Source organism: Engraulis encrasicolus, chromosome 7, assembly GCF_034702125.1.
Source record: "Engraulis encrasicolus isolate BLACKSEA-1 chromosome 7, IST_EnEncr_1.0, whole genome shotgun sequence".
NCBI lineage: Eukaryota > Metazoa > Chordata > Actinopteri > Clupeiformes > Engraulidae > Engraulis > Engraulis encrasicolus.
Genome location: NC_085863.1, coordinates 48,519,689 through 48,547,022, shown reverse-complemented (window position 1 = coordinate 48,547,022; position 27,334 = coordinate 48,519,689). Strand labels below are relative to the sequence as shown.

At 43.6% G+C, this 27,334-nt stretch overlaps 1 protein-coding gene across 5 annotated transcripts in view; it reads right to left on the bottom strand.

The window, feature by feature from the left end:
• The window catches only part of ankhd1 (ankyrin repeat and KH domain containing 1), a 60,110-nt gene extending 41,202 nt beyond the window's left edge, over nucleotides 1–18,908 (bottom strand). For all 5 annotated transcript variants that reach the window (XM_063203787.1, XM_063203790.1, XM_063203788.1 and 2 more), the window contains exons 1-3: nucleotides 18,492–18,908; nucleotides 10,394–10,547; nucleotides 51–207 (exon numbers count right to left, since the gene is read on the bottom strand). In XM_063203787.1, the coding sequence (XP_063059857.1) occupies nucleotides 51–207; nucleotides 10,394–10,547; nucleotides 18,492–18,767 (587 nt within the window). In that variant the 5' untranslated portion in view covers nucleotides 18,768–18,908. The remainder of the gene's footprint in view (nucleotides 1–50; nucleotides 208–10,393; nucleotides 10,548–18,491) is intronic.
• Between the last annotated feature and the right edge of the window lie 8,426 nt (nucleotides 18,909–27,334).

The following is a 27,334-nucleotide window of genomic DNA, read 5'->3' as shown; positions in this document are numbered from 1 at the left end:
TGTGTGTGCGTGTGTTCATGTGTGCTTGGTGGCATGGACAGGATGCCTACTTGTCTGCTTGGCTGGCGTTGAGCGTGTTCTCGGCCCTCATGCGTGTCAGGGCGGCGGCCGCTTCGTCCAGAGCGGAGCTCACGGAGGAGGTCAGTTGCCGCAGCACCTCAGGGTCTGCAAAGGCTTTGCCGTCTGCGTTGGACTGCTCGGCCAGGCCTGCGGAGCACACACAGAATCAACAGTCATCAGCAGCCATGATGGGAGCAGCACACAGCACGGACACAGGGGGACAGACAGAAAAATAGAGAGAAAGACACACAGAGACAGACAGCGACAGACACAGAGAGAGACAGACAAAGAGGGACACACACAGAAAGAGACAGACACAAAGAGACACACAGAGTGAGAGACAGAGAGAGAGAGACAGCCACATAGAGAAACAGGAAGAAAGCCACACAGAAAGAGGCACAGACGGAGACAGACAGACAGACAGACACACACACACGCCACAGGAACAAACACACAGACACCAAGACAAGAGGAAGCTTGAGGTCATTAAGTGATCACTATGGTCATTCTGGCAGCATCAAATAACCCAGTAGGGCTGGTGCATGGATACAGTACATTAGGCCCGATGGCATGATAATCAAACCCCTTGGGTAGAGACAAAGTCAGTCTGTGGCGTTCTCTCTTTTTTGTCTGCCATGCGGCTGAAATGTACAGTATATGAACTTTGGCCCAGTTCCCTGTTTGAGCTACAGAGCTGCAGCAGAACTAGCTATTGACGTGACTCAGACAAAAGCAGTCTATAAGGACAGAAAAGTTTTTAAAAATGGCTTATTGAGGGGAATGTGTTAGTGGTGCTTTGAAAAAAATAACATCAGCAGCAGAAGATGGTGATTAGGGTGTAGGAAAGTGGAAAGGTAACAATCCAGCGTGAGGCCAGAGGGGAGATTTTAATATTGGTGGAACACGTTGGAGGAGTAGCTTTATTAACAGATAAGTTTCAGGTAAGGTTAAAATAACAGCAAGATTATCATTCATCCAGGGCCATCTTAGTCCAAAGAGTTTAGGTGGAGGAGATTGGAGCTTTGTGGTCTGAACCAGTCTCTTGTAAGACACATTTAGCGCTTTCAGGCCGACTGAGAACCGTGCTGGAGCCCGTTCCCGCACCTAATCGCGAACCAGCCGTCGTGTTCACGCCACAGATATTTGCGTTCGCGAACCGGAAAGTTGGTTCGCAACGCGAACCGCAAAATACTAGGTTTTTCTCCGTGAACAGTGACGATAGCGTGCTCGTCAGCAGGTTCATCCGGGTAACGCAGTCACGTGCGGGAAAAGTTCAGAGCTCGGTATGAACACGGGCGGTTCGCAGATAAACACTTAAGTGCTGAACGTAACTGGTTCGGGCACCGACTCCAGCTCCGTTCTGGTCGGCCTGAAAGCCCTAATTGAGACTGACCAAGAACCATCCCGGTGCCCGTTCTCGCACCTAATTTTGAATGGGTTGGCGTGTTCATGCCGTAATTCTGAGCATTCAGGAACAAGAAAGTTGGTTCGCAGCCAAAGAAAAACACTTGGCTTATCCCTACGAACCCTGACGACAACGCCGACGTCAGCAGGTTCATCCGGGTAACAAATGGTCGCTATGGAAAGTTCAGAGCCCAGTATAAATGTGGCAAGTTCGTATGTAGGCACTTTAGTTCTGAACGCAACTGTGTGGAAACAGGCACTGGCACAGGCTCTGGTCGGCCTGAAAACAGTTATCAGCGGAGGAGACGAAATGTCTGGCAAGTTCAAAAAGGAATCCAGTTCACTACAGCTAAACTCTTTCGAACATAATTTTCAGGAGCTATCATTTCATTATATTGTGGATGCATCGCTTACGTAGGTGTACTATTGGACGTTTGATGATAGCGGTTAAAAAAAGAATGCTGGTGGATATTTCTAGAAGCCAAACAGTGTCTTCAAACACCTAGCGCTTGTTGTGAACCTGAAAAGTTCAGCTGCCAGAGAAATGTCAAAGTCAGGTGAAATATGCAGTACGCAAACACATGTGCGCACATGCTCAGAAGCAAAATGTTTTAACGCTTCTGGGTCATCCTGGGATTTAGCAACAAGAACACAGCAGCAGCCTTCAGAATCATTGCATAGTAATAAATAATACATTCATTTTAACCAAACCAATCTAAACCTACAAAAAGAAAGAAGCCTTTCCCAATTATTTTTAAAATGTTTACTTTACTGATCCCACTGAGCAATTCTAGTGAAAAGGAGGAAGGAAACGATCATACTGTGTACAACACTTATAGACATAAAATACTGGAAGCAAGAGCTGATCAAGTACAAGCACAAGTCAAAATGTTTTTTTTTCATGCTGAAGAATGCGGCATGATCCTGAGGCATGCGTGTAAGGCAGATAGCCTGCCACAATCACTGCAGTGATAAAGACTGACAAACATAGCCTACTTATTGGTAAAGGAAGTGCATATGGAAATGGCCCTGGGGTTCAAAGGGCTCAGCGCCACATGATCTAGGGGGGCCACGCGGCTATCTCCCTCTCCAGTACAAAGAGGCGTACAGTACACAGGAAAGGGACAAAGGCGAACCCACAGACAAACCCGCACACAGTAGCGTACGTATACAAAAGCCCCAATTATGCCATACAAACAACCACAGCCACATAATGTACACACACACACAGGCACGAGCCTGCACCCAAAAAAAGAAGTCAAACTCATAACCACCACTATACCTCAGAATACACACACACACACACACACACACACACACACACACACACACACACACACACACACACACACACACACACACACACACACACACACACACACACACACACACACACAGAAACACACACAACACACACGTCCACAGTGTGTGTTACTAAAGGCCAGGGGTGCTGAGTCATGAGGGGAACTGTTGCTGCTGCATGGAAATCCTTTGTTGCCGCTAATCTCCCTCCCATGGTTCTCCTGCCTGCGCGCCCGCTAACCAGCAGCAGCCCAGGGGACGCAACGGACCTGCTTAAACCCACTCACTCACCAGCGCAGGGCTCCAGGCCTAGCAACCTCACTGCACATCACCAGGCATCGGGCCTAGCAACCTCACTAAATGGCACCAGGCACCAGGCCTAGCGATATTAGTTGTTGCATTGCACCAGCCTGGCAATTCCCAACGTCAGTGCATCATTATTATCAGACCTAGGCAAAATAAATACCATGATGACATATTGGACCCGCTTAAACCCACTCATCAGCTCAGGGCACCAGGCCTAGCAATCTAACCGCACAGTATCAGACTTTGGCTGGGAAAATGCCGTGGCATCACCTGACCTAGTAGCAAGCAACCTCGCTGAACTAGGCACCAGGCCTAGCAACCTTAGCTGTATGACACAATCTGTTCATGTGGCACCGGGCCTAGCTACCTTAGCTCCGTGGCCACGGGCCTAGCAACCTTAGCTCCGTGGCACCAGGGAGAGAAAGCTAGCCAACATGGCAGCAGGCCTGACAAACTCACTGCACCATATCAGACCGTGGCTACATAAATGTGAAGACATCAGAGCCACTTAAACCCACTCACCAGTTTTACTACATGGCACCAGCCCTGAGCAACTTCAGCGACATTGCACCAGACCAAGCAACCTTAGCTGCAGGTCACTAGGCCTTGCAACCTGACCAAATGGCACCAGGCCTGGCAACCTCACACTACATCATAATCAAACCTAAGCTAAATAAATGCTGTGGCAGCGTTAGCAACCTAGGCTAAATACATGCCAAAGCAGCAGGGCTAGCCATCCCATGGCATCATACCACACGTAGCAGCCACCATACATATCATAGAGACCTTGCAGCCTCAATGCACCCTCACAGTCCTCAACCCTACTACATGCCATGGTTAGAGCAGTTATGTACCATCTCCACCTTTACTGCAATGGACCTACATTAACACCTCACACGTACACAGGTGGGAGACGTGACGCCTTGTTTTTTCGTAACATTGGTTAAAAACCTACAAAACTGTTATTTTTCCTTTAAAAAACAAATGTCAATGAAAGAAGATGTGGTACATTATGTTTCATATTAGTCTTAGATGAGAAGAAACATTTTTGCTAAGATTTATGTAAAGGTTTATATGCCAAATATCCTGCGGCGTGACTATAACATTAATGAAACCTCAGTGTTTCCCATACATTGAGGAAACTATGGCGGCCCGCCATAGTTTAAATTTGGCCGCCATAGTTTCCGAAAATGCACAAAAAAATATACTTTTTTTTTTTTGTTTTACGATTTCCGTGTTTGTTAAAAGCGATTTCAATTACGATTTCCTTCGCATTTTCCTCCTGGAGTAAATACATCCTATAGAGAAAACCACAAGGGCTTGAAAGAGAGAGGGATCAAAAGCCTTGTCAAGTTGTTGTAGTTAACTTGGGTTTGGGAGCAATAAAAAAAAACCTTCCGAGAAGGGACAGTTGGGATGAGTTTACTAACACTCCCCAGGCTTTGTCTAATGAGTTACAGTTGTAATGAGTTAGGTGACAGGCCTTCATTGACAAGGCAGAGGAGACATCGGGCTGCATATAGAAATGAATGTGTAATGAATGTGAATATAGACATAAATGTTGTTCAGCCCTTTTAATGGGAGGAATTTTGAAAAACTGGCCCTGTGACCAGCACCCCTCATGTAGAATGTGTGTGTGGGGAAAAGGCATAGCCTACCCTCTTAGACCCTTTTTGTTTATGCGTTAACAATTTCACAGCAATCTTAAATTGTTATCTCTGCTCCTTTTTTGTTTTATTTTTGTTTTCATTACATAGACCCCTGCATGTGTATTATGTAGCCTTATTTCTCAAAATATAAATGGCTGAAATGTAGGCGTAGGCCTATAGTTTCTCCATGCGCCAATGTCATACTGTACTCATTGTTTTGCCATTTTGCATTTACACTGCGTGAATAACCCCCCCTCAAAAATAAGGCCCGTGAAAAGACACCCCCCCCGGACAAAAAAAATCACGGCCCCCATAGTTTACAAAATTTCTGTGGGAAACACTGAACCTGGAATATAATATATATATAAATTAACCAACAACATTTTGAATAATGTATGAAGCATTTGGCATGATTGCATAAATATTAACTTTATATTAAGATATGTGAATGTGAAAAAAAACTCAAGGCAGTAATATTAACTACAAGTTCAATTTTGTAACACAAATTGCGTCCTGTGGGGTGACATATAAGTTATGTCAATATTTGTGAATGGGCAGCTGCAAGGCTAACTATAAGGGTCTTAAAGACTGGCTCCTAACCAGTCAGTCAGTACCTCAGTTATTGGAGAGTGCTGTGGAAGTTTAAGGTGACTCTTAACCTCTTAATATGTCTTCATATTGCAATCTTTCTGTCACGCAATGCTTAGGTTCATTTTATGGTGTCCTGTGGTGTGACTGCTCTTATAGGAGGAAAAAAAGTTTTTTATAAATGAAAACACATATTAAGATTTAACACAATATCATCATCAAGTTAGCATGAGCTCAGATGTCGGTATACAAAAGGATTAAAATGGCCATAATGCAGTGAATTCCCTGTGGTGTGACTCCATTTTCCTGCGGTGTGACATGCCTATGCAATGTGTTGATGCAGGACACATTTTCCCAAAAATGGCAAAAAATAAGGTGAAATTCCACAGACCACTAAGTGCTTTATTTTTTTCTTTTTTTCCCAATTTTTCCAATCATTTTTTTCAGGAATTTGAAAAACTTTTTTTTTTTTTGCGTTACGCCCTTAAACGTCAACCACCCACACACAAAAGCCTTCCATCAAGAGACAATTTCATATTATGGACTAATATTTCTACTACCCCAGCCAAGCGAACTCACTGCATAGCAGCAGGCCTGGAAATCAAGGTTAAATATATGCAATCATGGCACCAGGCCCAACAATCTCACCACACAATACCAGGCCTAACAAACTGAATATATAGGACCAGGTTCAACAACCGTACTCCACCATTGCAGGTCAGGCAACCCTGGGCTAAATAAAAGCCATAGCACCAAGCCTAGCACCTCAATGAACTATACCACAAGGCCTAGCGATCTGACAGCAATGGAACCAGGCCCAACAACCACACTCTACCATAGCCGGCCTAGCACTTACACCCACACAAGGCCCATCAAGGAGACTCACTGTGATTCATCTCCACAGCAAGCCGGGTAACCCGACTGTGACTCACCTGCCCCCTGCACAAGGCCATGACTCACCCACACACCTCTGGCAGGCCCCACAACAAGACTGCACGCAAGGAGTAGGTGTAGCAAACTCACTGCTGCTAACCTACACTACACTAAAACCAGGCCAAGCAATCTCAAATACAAATTCATTTACAGAAAAGCAGGACATGGCAATCTGATTCCACAGAAGTAAAAGGCTTTCTTGGCACTATATAAAGTACAGCAAGGTGAAGTCTGGAACAGCCAGCTGATATCACAAGGTCTATGACAATTAAGTAACAAACAACAACAAAAATCATGTACTGGATTTTGGAAGATCTGAGCTTTGGGAGACACTGCGTTTGTGGCCGTCATGTTGGTTGAAGGGAGCAACAGATCTACTGTAACTTCTGCAGTACCCTACCCATGTACACAACCTGCGGCAAAGCGGAGTACCTTATACCAGTAACTGCTGTGGGGCAGATACAATACTAAGAAAAGCAAAAAAACTAGTTTTGGCAGCAGCTACAACTTGATTACCTTTTCTTGTGAATGAGAACACAGAGAACATACAAACAGCACTTTTAGATATGGGAACACGTGCTGGGAACATGTGATGTGAACATGACGGTCCTCCAATAGTGACTGCAGGGTCAAAGACGTCCAAAAAGGAATTGTCATTCAGTGTACGGATACCTTCTGCTGACTGTAACTGTAAGAAACATGACTCCTTTTATTTTATTTTTTTTCCAGTGAATTCATGAAAGCCTCGGCTGTCATCCATTCACTTGAAACAATTTAAAAATCATGTTTTTTTACAGTTACAGTCAGCAGAAGGTATCCGTTACACTGAATGACAGTTCTTTTTTGGACGTCTTTGAGCCTGCAACACATGTTCAATTCCATAGTGGCATCAGCTATCAGGTGTATTGTTAGTTTTTAGGTCCAAGCTAAATAATTAAATGGTTAAAATTTTAAATCCATGTTCAGAAGACGGAAAGAGGCCTCTAATACTGACACCAAAATGCCTTTACACTTTATTGATTTAATCATCAGAATTAAGAAACTTATTTCTAATATCCAATTAACGTGTTAGCGTTGGAAATTTCAAACACACACAAAAATATGGCTAAGTTTGTTTCTTCTGAAAGTTGCCATTGTCTGTAAGAAAAAAAGAGCGCGTCTATGTATGGAATAGCGGACGACGAGGTGTCCCGATATCAAGGGAAATAATGGACGAGGCGGAGCGTTCTAAACAGCCCGACGGCGCAGCCGAAGGGCTGTTCGCTTCGCCAAGTCCATTTCCCTTGATATCGGGACACCTCGAAGGCCGCTATTCCGCTTATCACCCGGTTACCAGCATTTAAGTATTAATTTATTAATATGTTGATCTAAGGCTTTGTGAGAAAGTAGATTCACCACTGCGCTTGGTACGTTGCCATGGGCACCACTTCCTAATCTAGTGAGACGCGCCTCTATCGGAGGCATGTAAGGACGCGCGCAGAATGTTGGTGACTTGACAACCAAATGCAATAGAATTGACGACTGGGTTTTTGACTTGACAACCAGATGCGATAGAATTAGTAACGGGGTCTTGACTAGACAACCAGATGCGATAGAACTAACGACGCGGTCTTGACTAGACAACCAGATGCGATAGAACTAGTAACGGCACTTCGCCAGAAAGTTAGAGAAGAAGCAACTTGGACGCCGCACGCCTGCATGACATCATAGGTGTCCTGCTACCAGGGAATAAAGGACACCTGCTCAGCCAATCAGAAGACGTTGCGTCTGCTAACTGGGTGATAAGAATGCATTAATAGACGTCAGACCCGTCTATGATATGGAGTAAACCAGGCCACGTCTTTACTAAGTGTGTGGTTATTAGGAAGAAGGCCTTGAATGAAAGCAGTCAGTCTCCCGTCTGCATACTGGGTTTCAGCTGTTAGCCTCCCACTCTGCATGCATGGCTTTACGACCACAGCCAGGGGGATTACTGGTGAGCAGCGCTGATTGGACTGGACAGGTTCCAGAGCGTGGCTTCAGGTGTACCAACATCGCGGTTCATGTTGTATGGATAATGTAAATGGATTTGATTGGATTTCCCGGTGGCAGGTGGCCGTAGTAGTGTGCACTTAGATCGTATAAGAAGCCGTCTTGTAACTGATGCAGATTGCAGTCCAGTGAGTCCTCAGCATGTCCGGTATTAAAAGCCCTCTGAGAACGTACTTCACACTGACCCTCTGAAATTCTTCTAAAGAACTTTGCCCGCCACAGTCATACAGTACACGAGCCCCAAAAGAACTGTTAACATGGAAACAGCCAAAGAAAAAAACTGTGGGCACGCATGAGTTTAAAACAGCAGGCTGAACCTGCAACAGTGAACCAGAACCAGAAAGCACTTGGGAGAAATTGCTTTAAATTTGGAAAATTATTGCATCAACAACAATAGATACCATTGATGGCCATTAATCATATTGTAATGAGGATACCAAAGCAGTCTTTTGGCACATCTCACTGTTCCAGTGTTTCCCACAGCACCACTGAATAATAATAATAATAAAAAGGTCACTACAAAATTGATGAACAGCTGCACACGTCAATTGGGGTAGTACACTCAAAACACTTGCAATGACCCACTTTTTTGCCTGTAGCACAACACAATGCTACTTGGTCTGTGGGAAAGACTGCCGTTCTGTCCTCACGGTCAGGATTTACTTTGCAAGAATGAGTGACGGGGTCCGTATCATCCTTTACTTAATCCCCCGCGGGCAGGCAGGCAGACAGGGAGGGAGCCACAAATAGCCTCACACATGAGTCCGCCAATGACCGTCCGCAGTGATGGGGGCACAGGGGTCAGTTGTCGTGGGCCCAGAAAGAGGGAAAGCCTAAAATTGGGTCCCCATTAAATTGTACTGTATGTTGAGAGGGTGAAGGGACCTATCAGATGGTTTTGTACTGGGCCCAGCCAAAGCCATCTGTGGCCCTGACCATCCGAACCCGTAGCATGGCAGTGAGCAAGTCCTGCCACAAGACTGCCAAATTGCATGCAATTTTAAATATTTATGCACCCTGCATTAGATAGTGGGAAAAAATCTGTGAACTCATTCTACCGTTACATACATACAGTTATAAAAGCCTTGCCCCAGACTCTAGGTGTGCGTTGTACAAATCCTAGACCTCACAACAAATCTGTTAAATGTGAGCAGAATTGGCAACGTTCCAGCCCAGGAAAATAAGATGAAGGTAAATTGAGGTGAACTGCTTTGTTTTGCATTAGCTCATTTATTCATAGTTTAAAAGAGTACAGCCCTTGCTTTGAATTAAATATCCTTTCTATTCCATCAAGAACAGTGCCTGTAATGCCAGCTCAAAACTGTAGTCCAACACAGAACCAGGGGTATTCCAAGTTCCTATATGGTTTATTGGATAAGTAAGATAAAACACTATATGAGAGCTGAGCGAACTATGACAAGAGTCCCACTGCTTCAACCAAAATGAAGCCATGGTGCTCAACTTTTACAACATTTACCACTTTCAAAGATAGCATACCCAGGTAAGTCACTAAGTGACTAAGCTCTCTGGAAAAACACCCCTCCCAAGTTCTGTAAATGGGAAACAGTTGCTGAGACAATCAGCAAGTTAGAAGAACATGGGCAGTAGGGCTGTATTGCATCGAACTGTGAAATCGTCACGATACTGTATCGTGGTGAAAGAAAGCAGTATTGTGATACAACCATTCAATGTTCTGTTACCCTTACCATGTGAAATAAAGTGATGGTGCTTGTGAGCTTCAAAGAATCATCATTATTATCTTTAGAACGTTTTAGTAATATTTATAACTTAATTTTACTATGTTGGCACATCTGAAAAAGCCAATTAATTAATGTAAAAAGATACATTTAAAAAATTATGTGGTGTACCGAAAATCATGACACGAACCGAAGCTCGCCTAAAGGAAGTTGGTATGACCGAACCATTGTCAATAAAAGATTTAGGTGTAATGGACGATGTTTGGAGTACAGAGGTGTGCAAAACTGCTAAATAATAAAGTACTGTCAGTCTTTCCCATTCATTGACCATTCTGTGTTTCATTCCCCCTTACCTGCATACAGAGCGTGAGAGACAGAGTAGGAGAGAGCACAAAAGAGAGCGAGAGAGAGCAGCCTTCTCACCTGCAGCCTCCAGTAGGGCCTCCAGACGGGCTTGGGTCTCTGGGTCCACTCTCCTCAGGTCCAGGTTATCTGCAGCGCTGGAGAGAAGCAGCTCCGAGGCCGTCTTCAGCACCGGGTTGTCCAGGTCCTCCTGTTCTAGAAGAAAGGACTCCACCTGTGTGCAAGAGGTGCAAATTACCCAATTAAAATATAATTCAAGTATTGAAAAACATAAATAACTGAAATAGAATCCTAAGATAAATGCTGTACGTGTTCCGAGCAAAACTTCTGCCTGTGGTCACGATTCCCACCGCTTGTAAATTGTATTTTCATACTTTTACCATACTGGGCTAATACGAAAACACTGCTGCCGTGATGTACAGCTGAGGTGGATAATTTTTATTAGGGCGAGAGGGAATGAGAACAATTTTTATGACGTTCATGTCCAACAGCTCAGGCTGAACCACTAACGTACCAGCAAAATATAGAACAGACCATCTCATTGCTGGCAACCCGTCTTTGTTCCACACAGAGGAAAGGAAGCAAACACAATGAGCCGCCACGATGCAGATTTGGTCGACATTGTTTCATCACTCCTATGATCTGTCCTAAGGATAATGTGCATGTACGTGAAGAAACAATAGTTGTAGCATAGTATCAGGGTGCTTTGCCCTTAATCATTACACAAACACTTAATGCTCGACTTTCAAGTCTTACCATCTTTCAGTTCAGTATTACACCAGAAATTATGGCTGTACAGCCTGAAGAATCTCACTGGCATGGATGCTAGGCTTAAAAACCTGAAGCTTCTTTTCTGAACAAGTGTTTTCTTTATGGGCAAATTGTTTTGCCACCCTGCAGTTCGATGTTCCAGGATTGCACACCCTGAGAAAAATGTAACGGCAAATGTTTTCCAGCCCCTCACCCAGCCAACAAAAGCACAGACTGCACTACTTTACCATGCCATTATAGTAAAGCCCAAATAAAGATTCTTGTAGTACTGTAGATACTGTTTGCAAGGTTAGCCGCATGCCTTCTATTTACTTATCTCTCTACCTTCATGTGGTTAAAGGAAAGAGACAGGAAATGAACAAATGAGGGCATCGGTGCCAAAGTTCACAGAGCAGTCATAGTGAGTGTAGTCCTCCTCCCCCCTCTCTGTCGCGCAAGAGGCCTGGCCTGGAGGAGCCCTGGCTATACCATACCGTACACACTTCACTGGCTCGGTATTACCAGCTCTCTGTCTCTGAGCCTCCATGGAATTACTGTAAGCACCCAGATGAGCTGATCAGCGGGTTTCCCTTTCGTAGTCAGTTGGTCGCCCGTCCGCCCGTCCGCTCGCCCGCTTTACCCTCGCCTGCCCTGCCCTTCCCTGCCCTCCCCTCCCCTTTCCGCTCATCTTAGACACACACACACACACACACACACACACACACACACACACACACACACACACACACACACACACACACACACACACACACACACACACACACACACACACACACACACACACGGCTTGACCTTGACCTCCATATACCTGCCTTATCGGCCGTAGGGGCCGAGCGTCCTGTATCAGGCTCCACCTGCTCACCCACACTCAGCTGTGGGCTGCTGACAACCACTTAAGAGACTAGAGTGCGCATCTCAAAGGGAGAGGTAATCTCACTTCACTCCACAGCGCGCTGCGTTTTTGTTGCGCGTAAGGTCACTGGCTCAAGACTCCTTACTGTACTATACTATACTGGTGGAAAGCCTGTAGCTTAATGCTTTTGCTTTACAGATGACCGGCGCAACCCCCGAGGTGTCTTCTAAAAATAATCACCATCACCGCATACTGCTGAGTCAGCGGTTTCCTTTTACAATTTTTTTTGGCTTAACTCAGATTCTGTATTCCTTTTGGGCGTCCCCAGTCTGGATTGTGTAGGCCTGCCCACGCCTGGGATGAGAGTGCGTGTGTGCACTAGGCTAGTGTGGGCTACATCAAAGGGTCATGTGGTGGGATTCTGACAGCCCACAAGTTGACTAGCAGTGTGGGTGAAAACACTCTAAAGAGATGTAGCTAGCAGGACATGCCCCCGAAAACTTCACACTTCACATACTGGCAACGTCACATCATGGTGCAATAATTTCTCACTGTAATGTTGAAGTAACATTGGCACTCGTTTCTAAGTTTAGCCATCCCGAAAGACAAGATGACAAGCTTAATAACTACTGTAGCTATCAGTCTTTCATCATAAGGAGCTCCAGTGGATTGAAGTGACTTATCACAATGTATTTTTATATAGTCTCAACTGTTCTCTGCTAAAGCTCCTTAGTGCAAAATTAATTTGGTGCCTCTGTATTGTACTCGCTCAGTCCCAACCAAATGAACTCCCTCTAGGGCATGGAAAACGAATGTAATGATAATACCTCGTAGGTAACTTAACTCGCTTTAACTTTGCCCTAATTCAGGAACATTTCAATTGTTTAAATGCCTCACTAAAAGCCTACATTAAAAAACAACTTGTCAGCAATTTGCGATAAACTCATGAGCACAATTCTGCCCTGCATTTGACCACGTCAACGTTACGTTCAAATTTTTACACCTTGTCAATGTAAAGCATTATGGTTATACAACAAAGACAAAGCTATTGGCCATTTGTGTAAATGGAAACCTTACGCCTCAAGCCGCTAAACCTTTTCAGCCGCATCTAAGAGTTCGGTCTGTGCGCATGCCAACTATGTTACAGGTGAGCCTAACGACACACACACACACACGTTGGTGCGGTTTGCTTGTGGTGGCTTAGGTCATTGGCTGGGCCGAGACCGAGCGGCTGCCTCTAAATCAGAAATGCAGAGAGAGATGAAGTTACTAGGAGTGGTCTCCTAGAGTTTTCCAGCGCGGGACGGTTACAGGAGAGACATGGAGGCAGGCAGGCAGACGGCAGAGCGCAGACCAGACACCGTGCCAGAGGGACTGACCCAAAAAACGCGGAGGGGGAAAAACAAAAAAAAGGCAAACCCTCTCGGAGGGTGTGGTCAGCAGAAAACACATGTGCTGGGTGAATAATTAAAAGCATACTGCGACATTGCAGAGCTCTAGAGTCTAAAGCTGAGACTGACTGGGAGCACGTCTGCGCAGCTCAACTCTGAAAGGCATCAATCTCTCTGAAGCCCTGTGTATGTCCCATGAAAAGGACTCCTCAGATCAGAGGAAGATCCCTTGAATAAAGACAAGAACATAGAATAATGCACTGCAGAAAGCCGCCATATCTTAACTGACGTTAGGTGGGGGGGAAAAAAAGACCAGTTTTGGCACGACAAGAATTTCTCGCAACCATACCCTTGACATTTTCAAGGCACGGCAGTATTAGGTGAGGATATGTGGCAATGGTGAGCACTGGGAGAACGGACGCGTCTCACCAGGAAGTCAAGAGAGTACACAAAGAACACACTCATGAATAAGTCAAGAGGCGAGGCCAGGCAAATGGCAGCAATAACCAGGCCAGGGTCAAGCACAGGGCCACTTTACATGCGAACAGCACAGAGTACAGAGGAGCTGGGGGAAAAAATCCACTAAAACACAAACATCTCGGCAGGAGGCCCTGCAACACCACTGGACTAATCAAATACGAAATGCACTGGCTGTGATCTGTGATGCTCGGCCCGGGTTTTTCTCTTTGTCCTTTTTTCTCGCTCTCCCTCTTCTTGTTTTGAACAGAGTGGTTTCTGTTTTCTGATTCAGCATATGGATATTTCCTCATTCACTGTGATCCAAGAAAACAAAGCTCATCTGAGGATCACTACAGAGACTCGCTTTGTGAAAAAATAATGTTCAGTTTGTCAGCACTGTTTGACAGAACATCAAATACCAGGCCCTGCCATGCCCTAACGGTAGGGCACTGGGTTACTACGCCGGCGAACTGGGTTTGATTCCGGCCCAGGTCATTTGCCGATCCTTCCCTGTCTCTCTCTCCCCACTCATTTCCTGTCTCTCCTCCACTGCCCTGTCAACAATAAAAAAGGAAAAAAAGCCCTATTATATATATATATATATATACATAGAACATCAAACACCAAACTGTTTTGCTAGTTCTCCATGTCGACGTCCGGTTGTTTGTGCTCCTCATTACTGAGCATGCCACCCACAAACCTGTATGACATACTATTAGCAACTTACAGATACAAAGGCCTAATATGTTTTAAATACCAAAAAAGGGGGCAATACGGCTAAAAGTAAGCGTCAGGGACAAGGTTTCTTCCCCAAGTACTTGATACTTAAAAAAGCGGACACTTTGACAACAAGGAGCGCCCCACCTTGACTAGGTCCTGTGAAAAGGTTTAAAAAATGATTTTGTGAACTGGTTTTCTAAAGTTGCTTTGAGATCTACAAATTCCCACACCGACAAAATGTTCTGCGGGAAACACCGTCGAGGAACATGCGCCCCATTAGCTATAGGCCTACCGGTAAGCGTACAACTGGTGCAGCAGGTCAGACTACCGATTTTTGCCGTGTGTGTGTGCAGCACACAATGCAATGCTACTGGCCACCAGGCCATCCACATTCCAAACTCTTCTGCCAGAGAGATTAAAACCGGGGACAGCCTGAGTTAGTGACTACAGGTGGGTCTGTTATCTACTTTACCTCAACTGAAATATTATACTTCACAGTGCCGGACCCAAATGTGCTGAACTCACTCACTCCCTCCTCAGCATTGCACTGCTCCCTCCCTGTGTGTTTACCTTCACCCATCACTGCCCACATCCCATTCTTGTCAACTGTCCAATTAGTCGCATTCCCACACTGATGGACCTTTACCAGGCCGGCTATTGGATACACCAGCACACTTACAACGCCAGTGTTTTCAGCTCTTAGTGACAGAAGTTTTTTGCCTATACAGTATGTCCACTGGCCTTTTACCATAGTGTGTGTGTGAACCTGTCTTGCCACTCTGCAACCATCTTGGCAACAGCTCTAGGCAGTTATTTTAAGCCAAAAAGGCATTAGCACTTAAGGCATAAAGTGCATCTGCAAAACTATGTAGAGTAATCAATAAGTGACATTTAGTGATGCAGATCATATGATCGAGTAAAAATAACATACAACTGATCTGAACATATTTCTTCCAAAAGGATCAAACAGGCTTGAAAAGAACATTTTTCAAAATGAATGGACAAGTGTAGTTTCTTAGAATTGTGGTGGTGGGGGAAAAACTATAGCAGCTGGGTGAATAAGTATAATTATGTGCATAACGGAGGATGACTGGCACAATTCTGACATTTTAGTATTGCAGATTCTCTCTCCATCATGATAGAGCATAATTGATAACTTCCGTCATTATTTACCTTCATAAAAGAACTACGCTGACTTCAACAAGTTAGCAACAAAATGACACCTGTGCCACTCTCCATCAATGTGCCTATGCTCTCTTCGAGTGTTACATGAAATGCAATGGTTGCCTCTCACAGCATTGCTAATAGGGCTGTCTTTATTTTGCCACCCAATTTAACGTCAGAAAGTCCAAGGTAAGGATTCACTTTTGGATCTCCATAACCTCCTCTGTGTCTTTTAAAAAATAACATTTCATCAGTATTCTTGTAAACATGAGGCCAATTACTGCTTTTTAACTGGTGTTTACACTCCTTTGAATCTTGATCCTGTTTGTTGAGCACAAATGCAATCACTGTACAGGTAAATGCTTAGGAGAGCCACTGCGCATGACATCACAGGAGGTCTGTGGCACTAGGGCACTCTTCCCTGTCTCAGTGTCCCCAATTCCTCCTTCACCTCATCGCCTCTCCATGCCCCGATCCATCTACAGGTGCCCTCCGCTCAGGTCAACCTTTCAGTGCACATGACATCTGTGATCATCACTGCCCCTGATCCATCCGGTATGTAAATTATGTTCAATTCCCATGTCGCTTGCTTCTGTGTCATTACATCAACAGCCCAACGAATGTCTGGCTACTTTTCAGTATTTTGGTGACTTGCTTGCATTGCAGCAGTTTACCATCCCATTATTAACCTTATTATTAGAAGGGTGCATAGACCATTAAAATATTACATGACATTGTTAAGATTTATTGCTGAATCACTAAAAAAGAAAATAAAAAATAATCGTAAAGGCCCATATGCATTGTCTGGTGAGTCAGAGGTTGGTCATTACTCTTCACACCAAAATAGAGATATATTGGTATAAATGTGATGATGTAAGACAAGCTAAATTCATCAAATTACAGTGTATGAGAGGTACTGTCACCAACTGAATAGTGCAGGTGTCCTAAAGAGAGCTGCAAAAACAAAGCCACTTGGTATGGACTTGTCCCCCTGCCTTTAATAAACCACTCATCTGAATTCCAGGCAAAATACCAATAACAGGAGCCGGCAGAGGAGCGCTCTATTAGAGGTTATAAAAGGCAAGTGACACAGCCCTGCCCTCTAGACAGTCAAGGGAGGCATCACATGCAAACCTTCACAGAAACAAGGGAGGACAAACGCTACTTGTCTTCCCCCTGGCCTGGCTGGCTGGCTGGCTGTGTGGGCTCACAAGTCTGACATCACCTTTCCAATCAGTTGCCACTTCTTTCATATAGAGATTCAAATTCTTTTAAGTCCAACATTGATTAAAGTCAGTGCTATGGGCTTAGACGACACATTTGATTTTTTGGTGAAAGTGTTAATACACAAAAATATAAAAACTATTTTTCTTGACCATTTTATGGAAATGAGCGGCTGTCCTGGGACGAAGCCCTGGCCAAGGCACGAGACAGGGTTCAGTGGCAGTGTATGAATGTGGCCTCATGTCCCAGTTAGGACGAAGAGGATACGCAAGTATGGGAATGAAAACGGCACGTCAGATGTAAACTTCCTTCAGCTTTCAAGGGCCTGTGTTCCATTCGACAGCTACACATTGAGGGTTATAAATTGATTCAAACTTGGGAGAGATCCAGCTGCTCTAAATTTTCAGCTTGGGCAGGAGTGACATGTACAGCATCAACACTTAAATGTAAGTCCCCTTATAAATGAGGGGGAACCAGGCATCAATTGACATCTAATTGACAACTACTTCCATAATTATAGAGTGTGTGGGGTGTTGCCTCCAGTTTTCACAGAATACCACATCAACTAACATCCAAAGTAGTAAACGTCTTGGCCTAGCAGCAATAATCTCACATGCATTCAGGTAAGTATGCTTCCAGATAGTCTATATCTCATAATAACAGGAATAAAACCATTCCCTGCCATTTTATGATACTTTATTCAATAAGTATGGGCACAAAAAAGGATGCAAATCATACTGATTCCCTTACATTGTAATGTTTTAGTGGTCTCGAGATCTTTAACCCTAACTGGCAGAGTTGAAACAGAACAACATTATTCTAGATTGTATACAGCAAGTTATTTACGTGAATTATAAGTTTGTTTTTCCTGTTGATGACCATATTGGGAACTGTTGTAGTAATAGTGATTATTATGCTATTCCTTGAATTTGTACCTTGTGCCACCAACTGCTGCAAAGGAAAACATCTGTAGATTATTGCGAAAGACCTGGTCAAAACTGCTGTCACTCAATGTTGGCTTACATTAGCTGTTCAGCAAACATCCACAATAATGGTAAACAACTACTAAATCTAAATAAGATACCCATTTAGTCAGGCAACGCCTTTACAGGCAGACTGACTAACATGTTAAGATAAACAATTAGCCAGCTGGTGGGCGACATAACTTAGCTGGTAACGTTAAGCTTCTCATCACGCTACAAGGCCGTAGACGCGGCCGTCAGAGTTAATGTTAGCATTAGCTGCTAAAAGGCTAGCCTGGCTACACAAGTAGCCATAACTTGCCGCAAAGACGAGTATAAAAAGTCATGAGATGACCAAAATAAACAAAAGACATTGTATACATTTCATATGTGTCGGTGGTGTGTGTGTCGTTGACTAACATGGCTGAATTTCTGTCAAATACATTAGTAAGTACACACGGTTATGGCTAACTTTAGCGCGCCTGTCAGTTTGGAGGACGGAATGGTTCGGGTGGCTTTAGCAAATGTTAACGTCAGCTAACGTTAGCACAAAATCTCATCTTCCAACATTAGTTAGCTATCTAGCAAGTGAGCTAACTAGCTTAACATGTTACCTCAGATACTTCATCTTCGTCGCTGCCAGATCCGGGGCCAGATGAGAGCACTGCGGCTGCGGCGAGCTTAAAATCAATCCTATCTGCTGTAGGCCCACCTGCCTCACCAAAAAAGCGGACTTTCTTTCCTCCTGCGCCAATACCAAGGCCACCAAGTCCGGGTCCTGGTGTGGCTCCAACCCCCATCCCTAAAGCAGGGGGGCGAGGAGTCACGGAGTCAATCTCGTCCTCAAAGCCGTCCGTCATCATTGCTGTCCCGGCTACTGCATCCTGCATAGTTATTTAGATATCACACGTATTGGTCAAAAGTAACTTATTACTTTCTTTATCGTAATATTGCTTGAGAAAAGTCAAGCTTCACTTCAGAAAAATCCCGAAACTCTCCTGAAGCGATTCTCTTTCCCTCAAGCCATTAACTTTCTAGCAACCTAACATGTGCTGTTCTGTATTTATATGATCCCGCCCTGCTCTGGAATACGCGATGCTCATTGGTCAGGATGATCAGGCTCGCTTTCTCATTGGCCTATAATTGTGATGGTTATGGGAACGCACGCTACGTAAAGGTTGGTTTACGGACAAGAAAGCTTTGAGATTTACCACAGTTGTTTTAAAACACCATTGGACAGAGACACGCCTATCACATATTCACACCCTGTCCAACAGATGCCAAATTCTGACTTCAAGGCAGAGAGCCAGCAGTTGTTCATCTGAGTGGAAGATGAACGCAATTGTGGACCAGTTTGTTAGAAGAACATATGACAATGAGAAGACATTATTAACAACATCTACATTGTGGGAACAGAGCCATGAAGGTTGATGAAATGATCACATACATTTGCATATGTGGACCATGGAGCACATTGCATTCATAAGCCTACTTTATGATGCCCTCACTCAAGTATATCCTTCATATGAAAATAAAATCAGGGCAGCAATTTCATGGATTATGTAACATAATGATCACAGCTCAAACTTTCACATCAGACGGTGAAACAGCACTATTTTAGTATAGGCCTAATCTGTGGCATTGAGGTGGTTCATCTCATCAACCTCACAGCAAAAGTTTGGGTTGTTTGATGGTAGGTAGCTAAGCTAAGCTGTAGCTTCAATGAGCTGTCTGTGCTGTGTGGTATTTGCAAGGTTACCTGGCTGGGACACAAAAGGTAGAGGAACACAAATCCCGCACTTGCCCTTACCGCTACTTCATGAAGAATGGCATTTTCTACAACCACTGAGCTCTGTGACATTATCCGGATTGCATAACCGTGTCAGGCATTCCATGAGGCCTAAGAACAGAACTGATTCCGTACTCTGTTAGGGGGCCAGGCAAAAGCCAATACCGCTTTTAATGAAAACGGCATTGCTACCACTGTGGATTAAAGGTCGCAAGACCTCCAAGGCCTTTTTTTTTAATCTGTGGGGCCTGAGTACTTGCCATTGTGTTGTCTATTGTCTATAGGCGGCCTACAACACTCACTTCAAAAATTGAACCCACAGAGTCGAGATTATGGAGTTTAACCCAGACTAGGCCCGTCACTAGGTTTGAGAGCCAGGGGTGGCTTAGACCAATATGATCTCCAAAAATTCTGTATTATTTTGTGTAGAATTAGCATTTGGTATGTATTTTCTAATGATAGAGTTACACAGTGCTGTGGTAATAGCCTATAGAAAGCAATTCCGTGTCCAGGACCACGGAAAACAATTCCGTGTCCAGGAGCACGGAAAACAATTCTGTGTCCAGGAGCACGGAATTTTGGCAAAATCCGTGCTCCTGGACACGGATTTCGTGTCCTTAACATCCGTGTCCAGGAGCACAGAATTTTTGGAGATCAGGCTGCTTAGACCTAGAGGAAGAAAATGCACTTTTTTTCAGCGCACCTGCTAAGGTTTTGTCTATGAATTCGTTTTTTTAAGAGCAAAGAAATCTCACACATGTTGTATTAAAGTTTGTTGGTGGAATGGACAGTGTGCAGGATTTCTTTACATCAATGACAACCCCACTGGGATAATATCTGACGCACCTGCCCACCTACAGAGGTGTGCAAAAGAGTCTTCTCGAACAATTATTTTAAGAGCACCATACCGATTTTTAAACAGTAGTTACAGTGGATTTTTTTTTAAATTCACATTTTAATGAACATTCCTTATATGTAAGCTAAACAAAACATTTCAAAATGTTTCAACTGATGAATATTATTATGTTATGTTATGAGTATTATGTTTCCCCCCTGCATAACATATTGCTGTGCATCCTGCTTTTATTGCTGTGCAGTAGGATATAAGTGGCATTAAACAATAAATAAGCAAACAGGAACTTGTATTCAGATTAATATGCCTTCTTAGTGGTTCGTATTCAGTGCTTTACTGCATTTGCTTTTGGAAAGATGATTTAAAAAAAAATTGCTAAATCGTTAAAGGGGGGTCTAATACTAATGTAAGGGGGACTAAAGCCCACCTAAAATAGGGCTAACGACGGCCCTGGCCCAGACCCTCTTCAAGGGGCCTAACTAATGAGTTGGAGATGTCTCCTTCTTGAAGAGACATGCGAAAATGTGGAAGAACCTGCACTAAGTAGACCTTCAGGGAACCCAGGCCGCAAGCTGGTGCAAGCAAAGACGATTGATAAGGTAGAGACGACTCCTAAGGAGTTTCTTCCGGGATCCATATGATGTAATAAGTAGGGAAATGAGGCCCTGCCGTGGCTCAAACAACAGGGTACTGCACTGCTACAGGCCCGGGTTCGATTCCGGCCCAAGGTAATTTCTCACTTCTACCCCATCTCTCTCTCCCACTTGCTTCCTGTCACCATCTCACACTGTCCTGTCAATAAAGGCACAAAAGCCTCTATATTCGTATACTATGTATATATATAAAGTATAATAAGTTGGCAAATGAGGATGTTCTCAACTACTGCTGTCACTGTGGGCAGAAAAGCACACTTACACAGGCTGATCTCCAATTACTCATTGAATCTCAAAGTCCCGAACATCACTACATTACATTTCAAAGGCAGTGAGGATTTTCAGGAAGACTATAGGGGGAGCTCCCATGACAACCAACTAAACGGCTGAGAAATGTTTAGCCTAAAGCTGCTTAGAGGTAACCCTTTATGCCAGGGATGGGGAACCTTCTTGATTCGAAAGGTCACTTGAAATTCTTCCAAGGGCCATAAAAGTCCTCCAAGGGCTGTACTATGAACACAAACAAGGATTTCCCCCTGCACTTTAGGCCTATAGTGAAGGTGGCCACCTTTACAACAGACCCACCTTCTCTAGGTCCCCTGGAATATAACTCAACTGTATTGCAAATGTAATTTGTAAGATTCCTTTAAAAAAAAAAAAAAAAAAAAAACCCAAGTCATATTTCATGTGAAGCTGCACAAACATTAAAATTATATCCGGGGCGGGATAAGGCGGCCTCAAGGGCCGTAAACGGCCCTCAATGTTCCCCACCCCTGCTTTATGCCATCTGGCCTCATGCAACTATCTGAGGCTTGTGAAAGTCAGAACCATTTCTGAACGAATGAGCAAATCAGGATTGCGGGGTGGGAATTTCGATAGATGGGCGGCGTTATGACTCTTATTCCACCTGTTGTTCTCTTCTCAGCTGCGTCATGCATCAAGTTTCAATGTTAGTGGCTGAAGGGGCACGACAGCAACCAGCAATATCCAAACACATGCCAGGATTTTTGATGAGGAACATCATTGAAAAACGTCTCTGTAGTGGATACCCAGATGGTTTTGAGAAGACAAAGGTGAAAGGTACCAGCTGGAGAGAGTCAGGTTAGCTTGAAGTCCTTCGAAGTGGGAAGCGCTCCTGGGTCTGAAAACCTCTGAGAGAAAGCAATTTGAGAGTAGCCCGCCAGGCACAACACAAGCAACATAGAGCTGCAAAAGCAACAGCAACACTTTGATGTGTGTGTTGGCTTGCCCTGCATTCAGTGACTCAATGTGTTTGTATGAAGACTACTTAATTGGTGTCTGGCAATGATATGTAACAATGTAATGGTGTCTGCCAATGATATGTAACAATGTAATATTGTTGTTCTCTAGTCAGCCCATAGACTGAAGTAATTACTTGATGTCTCTGTTTTGGTCTATGATTGACAAGCGATAAAGTGAGTAAGAAGTTTAACAAGTAAACGTTACATAAAAACCCCAGCTGTCTCGCCACTGACTTGAGAATGAACACTAGAGTCCTAAAGCTGACAGGTATGCTGACAAAATGGGGCTTGTTTTAGTCTCAACATCATTCATGCAGTCTGAAGGTTAAATGAGGTGGAGTGTATAGCTCAGAACAGTCAGACAATGACATGGTGCCCACAATTACATAGACAGCATTGAAGCAAGAGTTACAATTTCCACAGACAATGTTGTTTCTGTTTAGAAAAATGATTTGACAGCTCATTTATCATTGGATGTGAAATCCATGTCAGTTGACCAAATCTGTATACAAGATATGGAAAATGTATTTTGTGAAAAGGGTTATTAGATGTTAGATGTTATTAGATGGTTATTAGATGTTCTATAGCTCAGGTATTTTGCTTAAAAACATCCACCTTCATTATTATAGGATGAAATAAAGCATTGCTGAGTATTCGTCGGGTTATGACCATTTGTCTAATGAATGACCAAGTACTACAGCTTCAACGTGTCACTGTTGCGCTATTTATAACCACTCATGTAAAATGTATTAATCCTATTTTCTTCATATAGCTTTCGGTGAGATTGTGACTGGGATGACATTTAGACTGGTGGCCTGCGTTTGTGTGAAATACAATATGCATGAGTTTCTCTGGAGCCTGGCAGAATGTGATGAGCTTTTCACAGACAAGCAGCATCTGATTAGCGACCGTAATGAACTATGTCTTGTGACAAAAGACTGACAGAGAATGACAAGAGTTTGCCCAATTCCACCCTAAGACAGGTGAGAAGGTTGTAATAGGTATATAGCAGGGCTATTCAATTTGCGGCCCGCGGGCCAGATGCGGCCCAGATACGGCGGCCAGACGCAACAGTGAAATGCCATTGGCGAGTCCCCAGAACAAATTAACATTTATATAGCGACACTATTTTTGGGTTGTTATAATCATGCTGAGGCACTACAAAAGTAAAAAATAGAATTATCAGTCTTTATCGTGTTACATCATTGTGTCATTAGTCAATAATACACTACTGCAATGATATCATGGCAGAGATAGGATTGCGATTTCTAAAAATTATGATGAATATAATGTCTATTTACTCTTAGCGTCACTAATCTAAGTCATCCGATAAATATGATACAACATATCCATTAAATGTGATACAACTGTATATCACTATTAACATTCTTTCCTTTGCTGTTATGGTGGTCATGGAATTACATTGTTGAGTCCTACAGCCCGAAGTGTTACATAAGTGAAAACTCATTGCTTGATGAATTTTTAATGTGTATTTTTAATGTGTATGTGGGCAAGGAGGATCCTAAATATGGCTGACATACGTAGCTACCTTTGGGACTAAATAATGCGGGTTGCCACTTTAGGGAGTAATAATAAGCAAGCTCGTTGTCTTCTTGAGTACCTCATCCACCCCTCAGTGCAGTCGTGATTTTGTCAAGTGCTGCTCCTGCTATAATTACTCTTCAGCCTCTAGACCAGTGTTTCCCAACCTTTTTTGTCTCGTGTACCCCCTAAGGCTTTTTAACATCGTGTCATCATGAGTACCCCCTAATTCATGTTTTATATCGCTTTCTCTGTCCCGATGTGACTATGATGAACATTTTTCCATGTACCCCCAGCAGTGTGCTCACGTACCCCTAGTGGTACACGTACCCCTGGTTGGGAAACACTGCTCTAGACTAGCAGTCCCCCTGTAGTTCCACTGAGCTGCCCACTCACTAGTTGCCTCGAAGGACTCTACCTTCGTTATGACGCTGTCTGTGTCTGTGTCCCTCAGCACCTAACCAGAGAGAGGAGTAATTCATCTCCCACCTTAGGAGCTTCCCTCTGACACCTACAGTCAGGGCAGCTGACAACTCCCCAACCTAATACATACAATGTAATGCGGACCCAGCTCTAGCCCACCTCACTCCCTGGGCCTGGCCGGGACAACTGACCGCTTTGTCCCCCCAGTCAGCTTCCCTGCGTAGAGTATACTCCTTCCTTCCTACAGACATTCGGCCATCATCGCTAGCAGCCCTGCCCTTCCTTCCACCAGCATCAACCGCAGACTGCATAGGCCGGGCCTTGCCTCCCACTCTGCTGGTTGATGTCGTCACATCACGTCACATCACTGACACTCCACACTACCAGGGCAAGGTGCTTGGCTGACTGCTGGCAGTGGTGGAACACAGGGCCCAGGGGCAAAACAACTATCATGTTCCCCATACAACCTTCTAAGGTTATAAAAGCCCCCCACCACCCACCACCAATATGGGAGGGTCATGGGCCCAGAGGTAATTGCTCGCCCTATAGCTCCGTGCCTGACTGCTGTATTAAAAGAGTTTGGTCCAACACCTCTTGGACATGAGTCCACGTGTCAGGAATGCACCCCTGCTGTGCTGTGCTGTGCTGTGCCATCATGGGAAACATCATCCTGGTGGTGCTGCTGAAAGACGGGGATCCCCAGACTCAGAACTAATTGAGCAGAGTCTGAAAACACGATTCTGGCACACAGTGTAGGCCTCAATGAGATCCATCCAGTCATACCTCTAATTTACTTGCAAGCTTAGAATCGGATTCCCTGCTTATCAGGTCCCTGTGAGGGTGGACGAGGCTATGATATACTGCATCTGCTATGAGACAATACTACCGGTACATATGGCATGTGCTCACATTTCCCAACCTCTCTCACTATCTCCTTCAGCATTACATAGCTCAATGACATGGATGGAGGACTATATTTATAAATGTGATAAAGAGGCTACTCTGACCTAATGTGTAGGATTGTTTACAAAATCGTATCATACCGGTATGCCTCCCACGACCTCAAATTCCAAATGTTCAAGCAAAAAATAAAAAATAAAAAAATTGAACATATTGAATTACAGTAAGGGGACTTTCAAGCAATGCCATTCATTTTTACAATACCTTTTTCACAATACACTGTATACCTTTTAGTTGGAACCTTGTCAGCCACTAGCCTGGCAAGCCAGCCTAAATTGGATTAATCTTCTAGTTCAGTGTTTCTTGGGACCCACAATTTTCCGCGCACATTATGCTGTGACCCAATCTTTTCTTACACTGTCATAAGATGGTCAATTTATTTAATTATAACCATACATATGATACAGTATGTAGATATTCTGATCTGGTTTACTAGTGCTGCTGAACTACAGCAGAGCTACAGCTCCAGGCCTTTTTATTAGAATACCATGAAAAAGTTGATTTATTTCCATAATTCCATCAATAATGTTAAACTGTCATGGATTGTAGATTCATGGCCCAGTTTTTTTAACTATTCCAATCATTTTTTTTCTTTTTATATACGTTGGCCTTCCAGCTAAAAAAACCCATGAATTGGGGAATTCGCATTATTAGAATATTGTTATAAAATCACATTTTTCTTCATCAAAATTCGGGTCACATTAAATCAGTTGAAATTTGGTACTTTCTACATAACATGCAATGGTCAATACTTGGTTAGGACATTCTCTGTCTTCATAATGGCCATGATGCGTTTAACATTGAAGTCAATGGCAAAAACAGTGCATGGGAGTTATAGAAGCCCAGATATCCTTGATGCTTTGCTGTCAGCTGTTCTTGTTTGCTGACCTGGTGCCCCACACTTCCCTCTTCAATATACCCGAAGATTTCCATGCCACGTTTTGGTGTTAACTCACCAGTTTAATTCTAACTCAACAGAAATTAAACCCCATTCATTTTCAATGGGGTTTCATTTCTGGTTATTTAGAATTAAACTGGTGAGTTAGCGCCAAAACGTGGCATGGAAATCTACAGGGTATATTGAAGAGTGAAGTGTGGGGTACCAGGTCAACAAACAAGAACAGCTGCAAGAAAAGCATCAAGGATATCTGGGCTTCCATAACTCCCATGCACTGTTTTTGCCATTGACTTCAATGTTAAACGCATCATGGCCATTATGAAGACAGAGAATGTCCTAACCAAGTATTGACCATTGCATGTTATGTAGAAAGTACCAAATTTCAACTGATTTAATGTGACCCGAATTTTGATGAAGAAAAATGAGATTTTATAACAATATTCTAATAATGCGAATTCCCCAATTCATGGGGTTTTTTTTAGCTGGAAGGCCAACGTATATAAAAAGAAAAAAAATATATGATTGGAATAGTTAAAAAACTGGGCCATGAATCTACAATCCTTGACAGTTGAACATTATTGATGGAATTATGGAAATAAATCAACTTTTTCATGGTATTCTAATAAAAAGGCCTGGAGCTGTATACCAAGGCTGTTTTGATCATTGGATGTATAAGGTATGGCCACTAGAGGGAGCACACAGGCTACAGTTTTTACAGTAGATCTCAAGATGAGGTCAGGACTCCATCCTCTTCGGTGTATTAAACAGCCCAAGAGAAAAAACAAAACACCTGGGGCAGAGTATTCCCACATACATGTGTGGCAACAGCAAAGAGAGCAATGTTTTTTTCACCCATTGTCGTTGCAATAATAAACACAATATATAGTTTTCTGGCTCTTGACTTTTGTTTACTGACTCATGTATTTTGTGTAGATATAACATTACACATTTGCAGTTTCCTTCAGGTCAGAATATGTTGAATAAAAAAATGGGTGTTTCAATCCAATTTATGGATTGCGTAAAAGTATTGCAGTTGGATTGGGTGGATTGCTATTGGAATAGCATAAAAGCTTTACA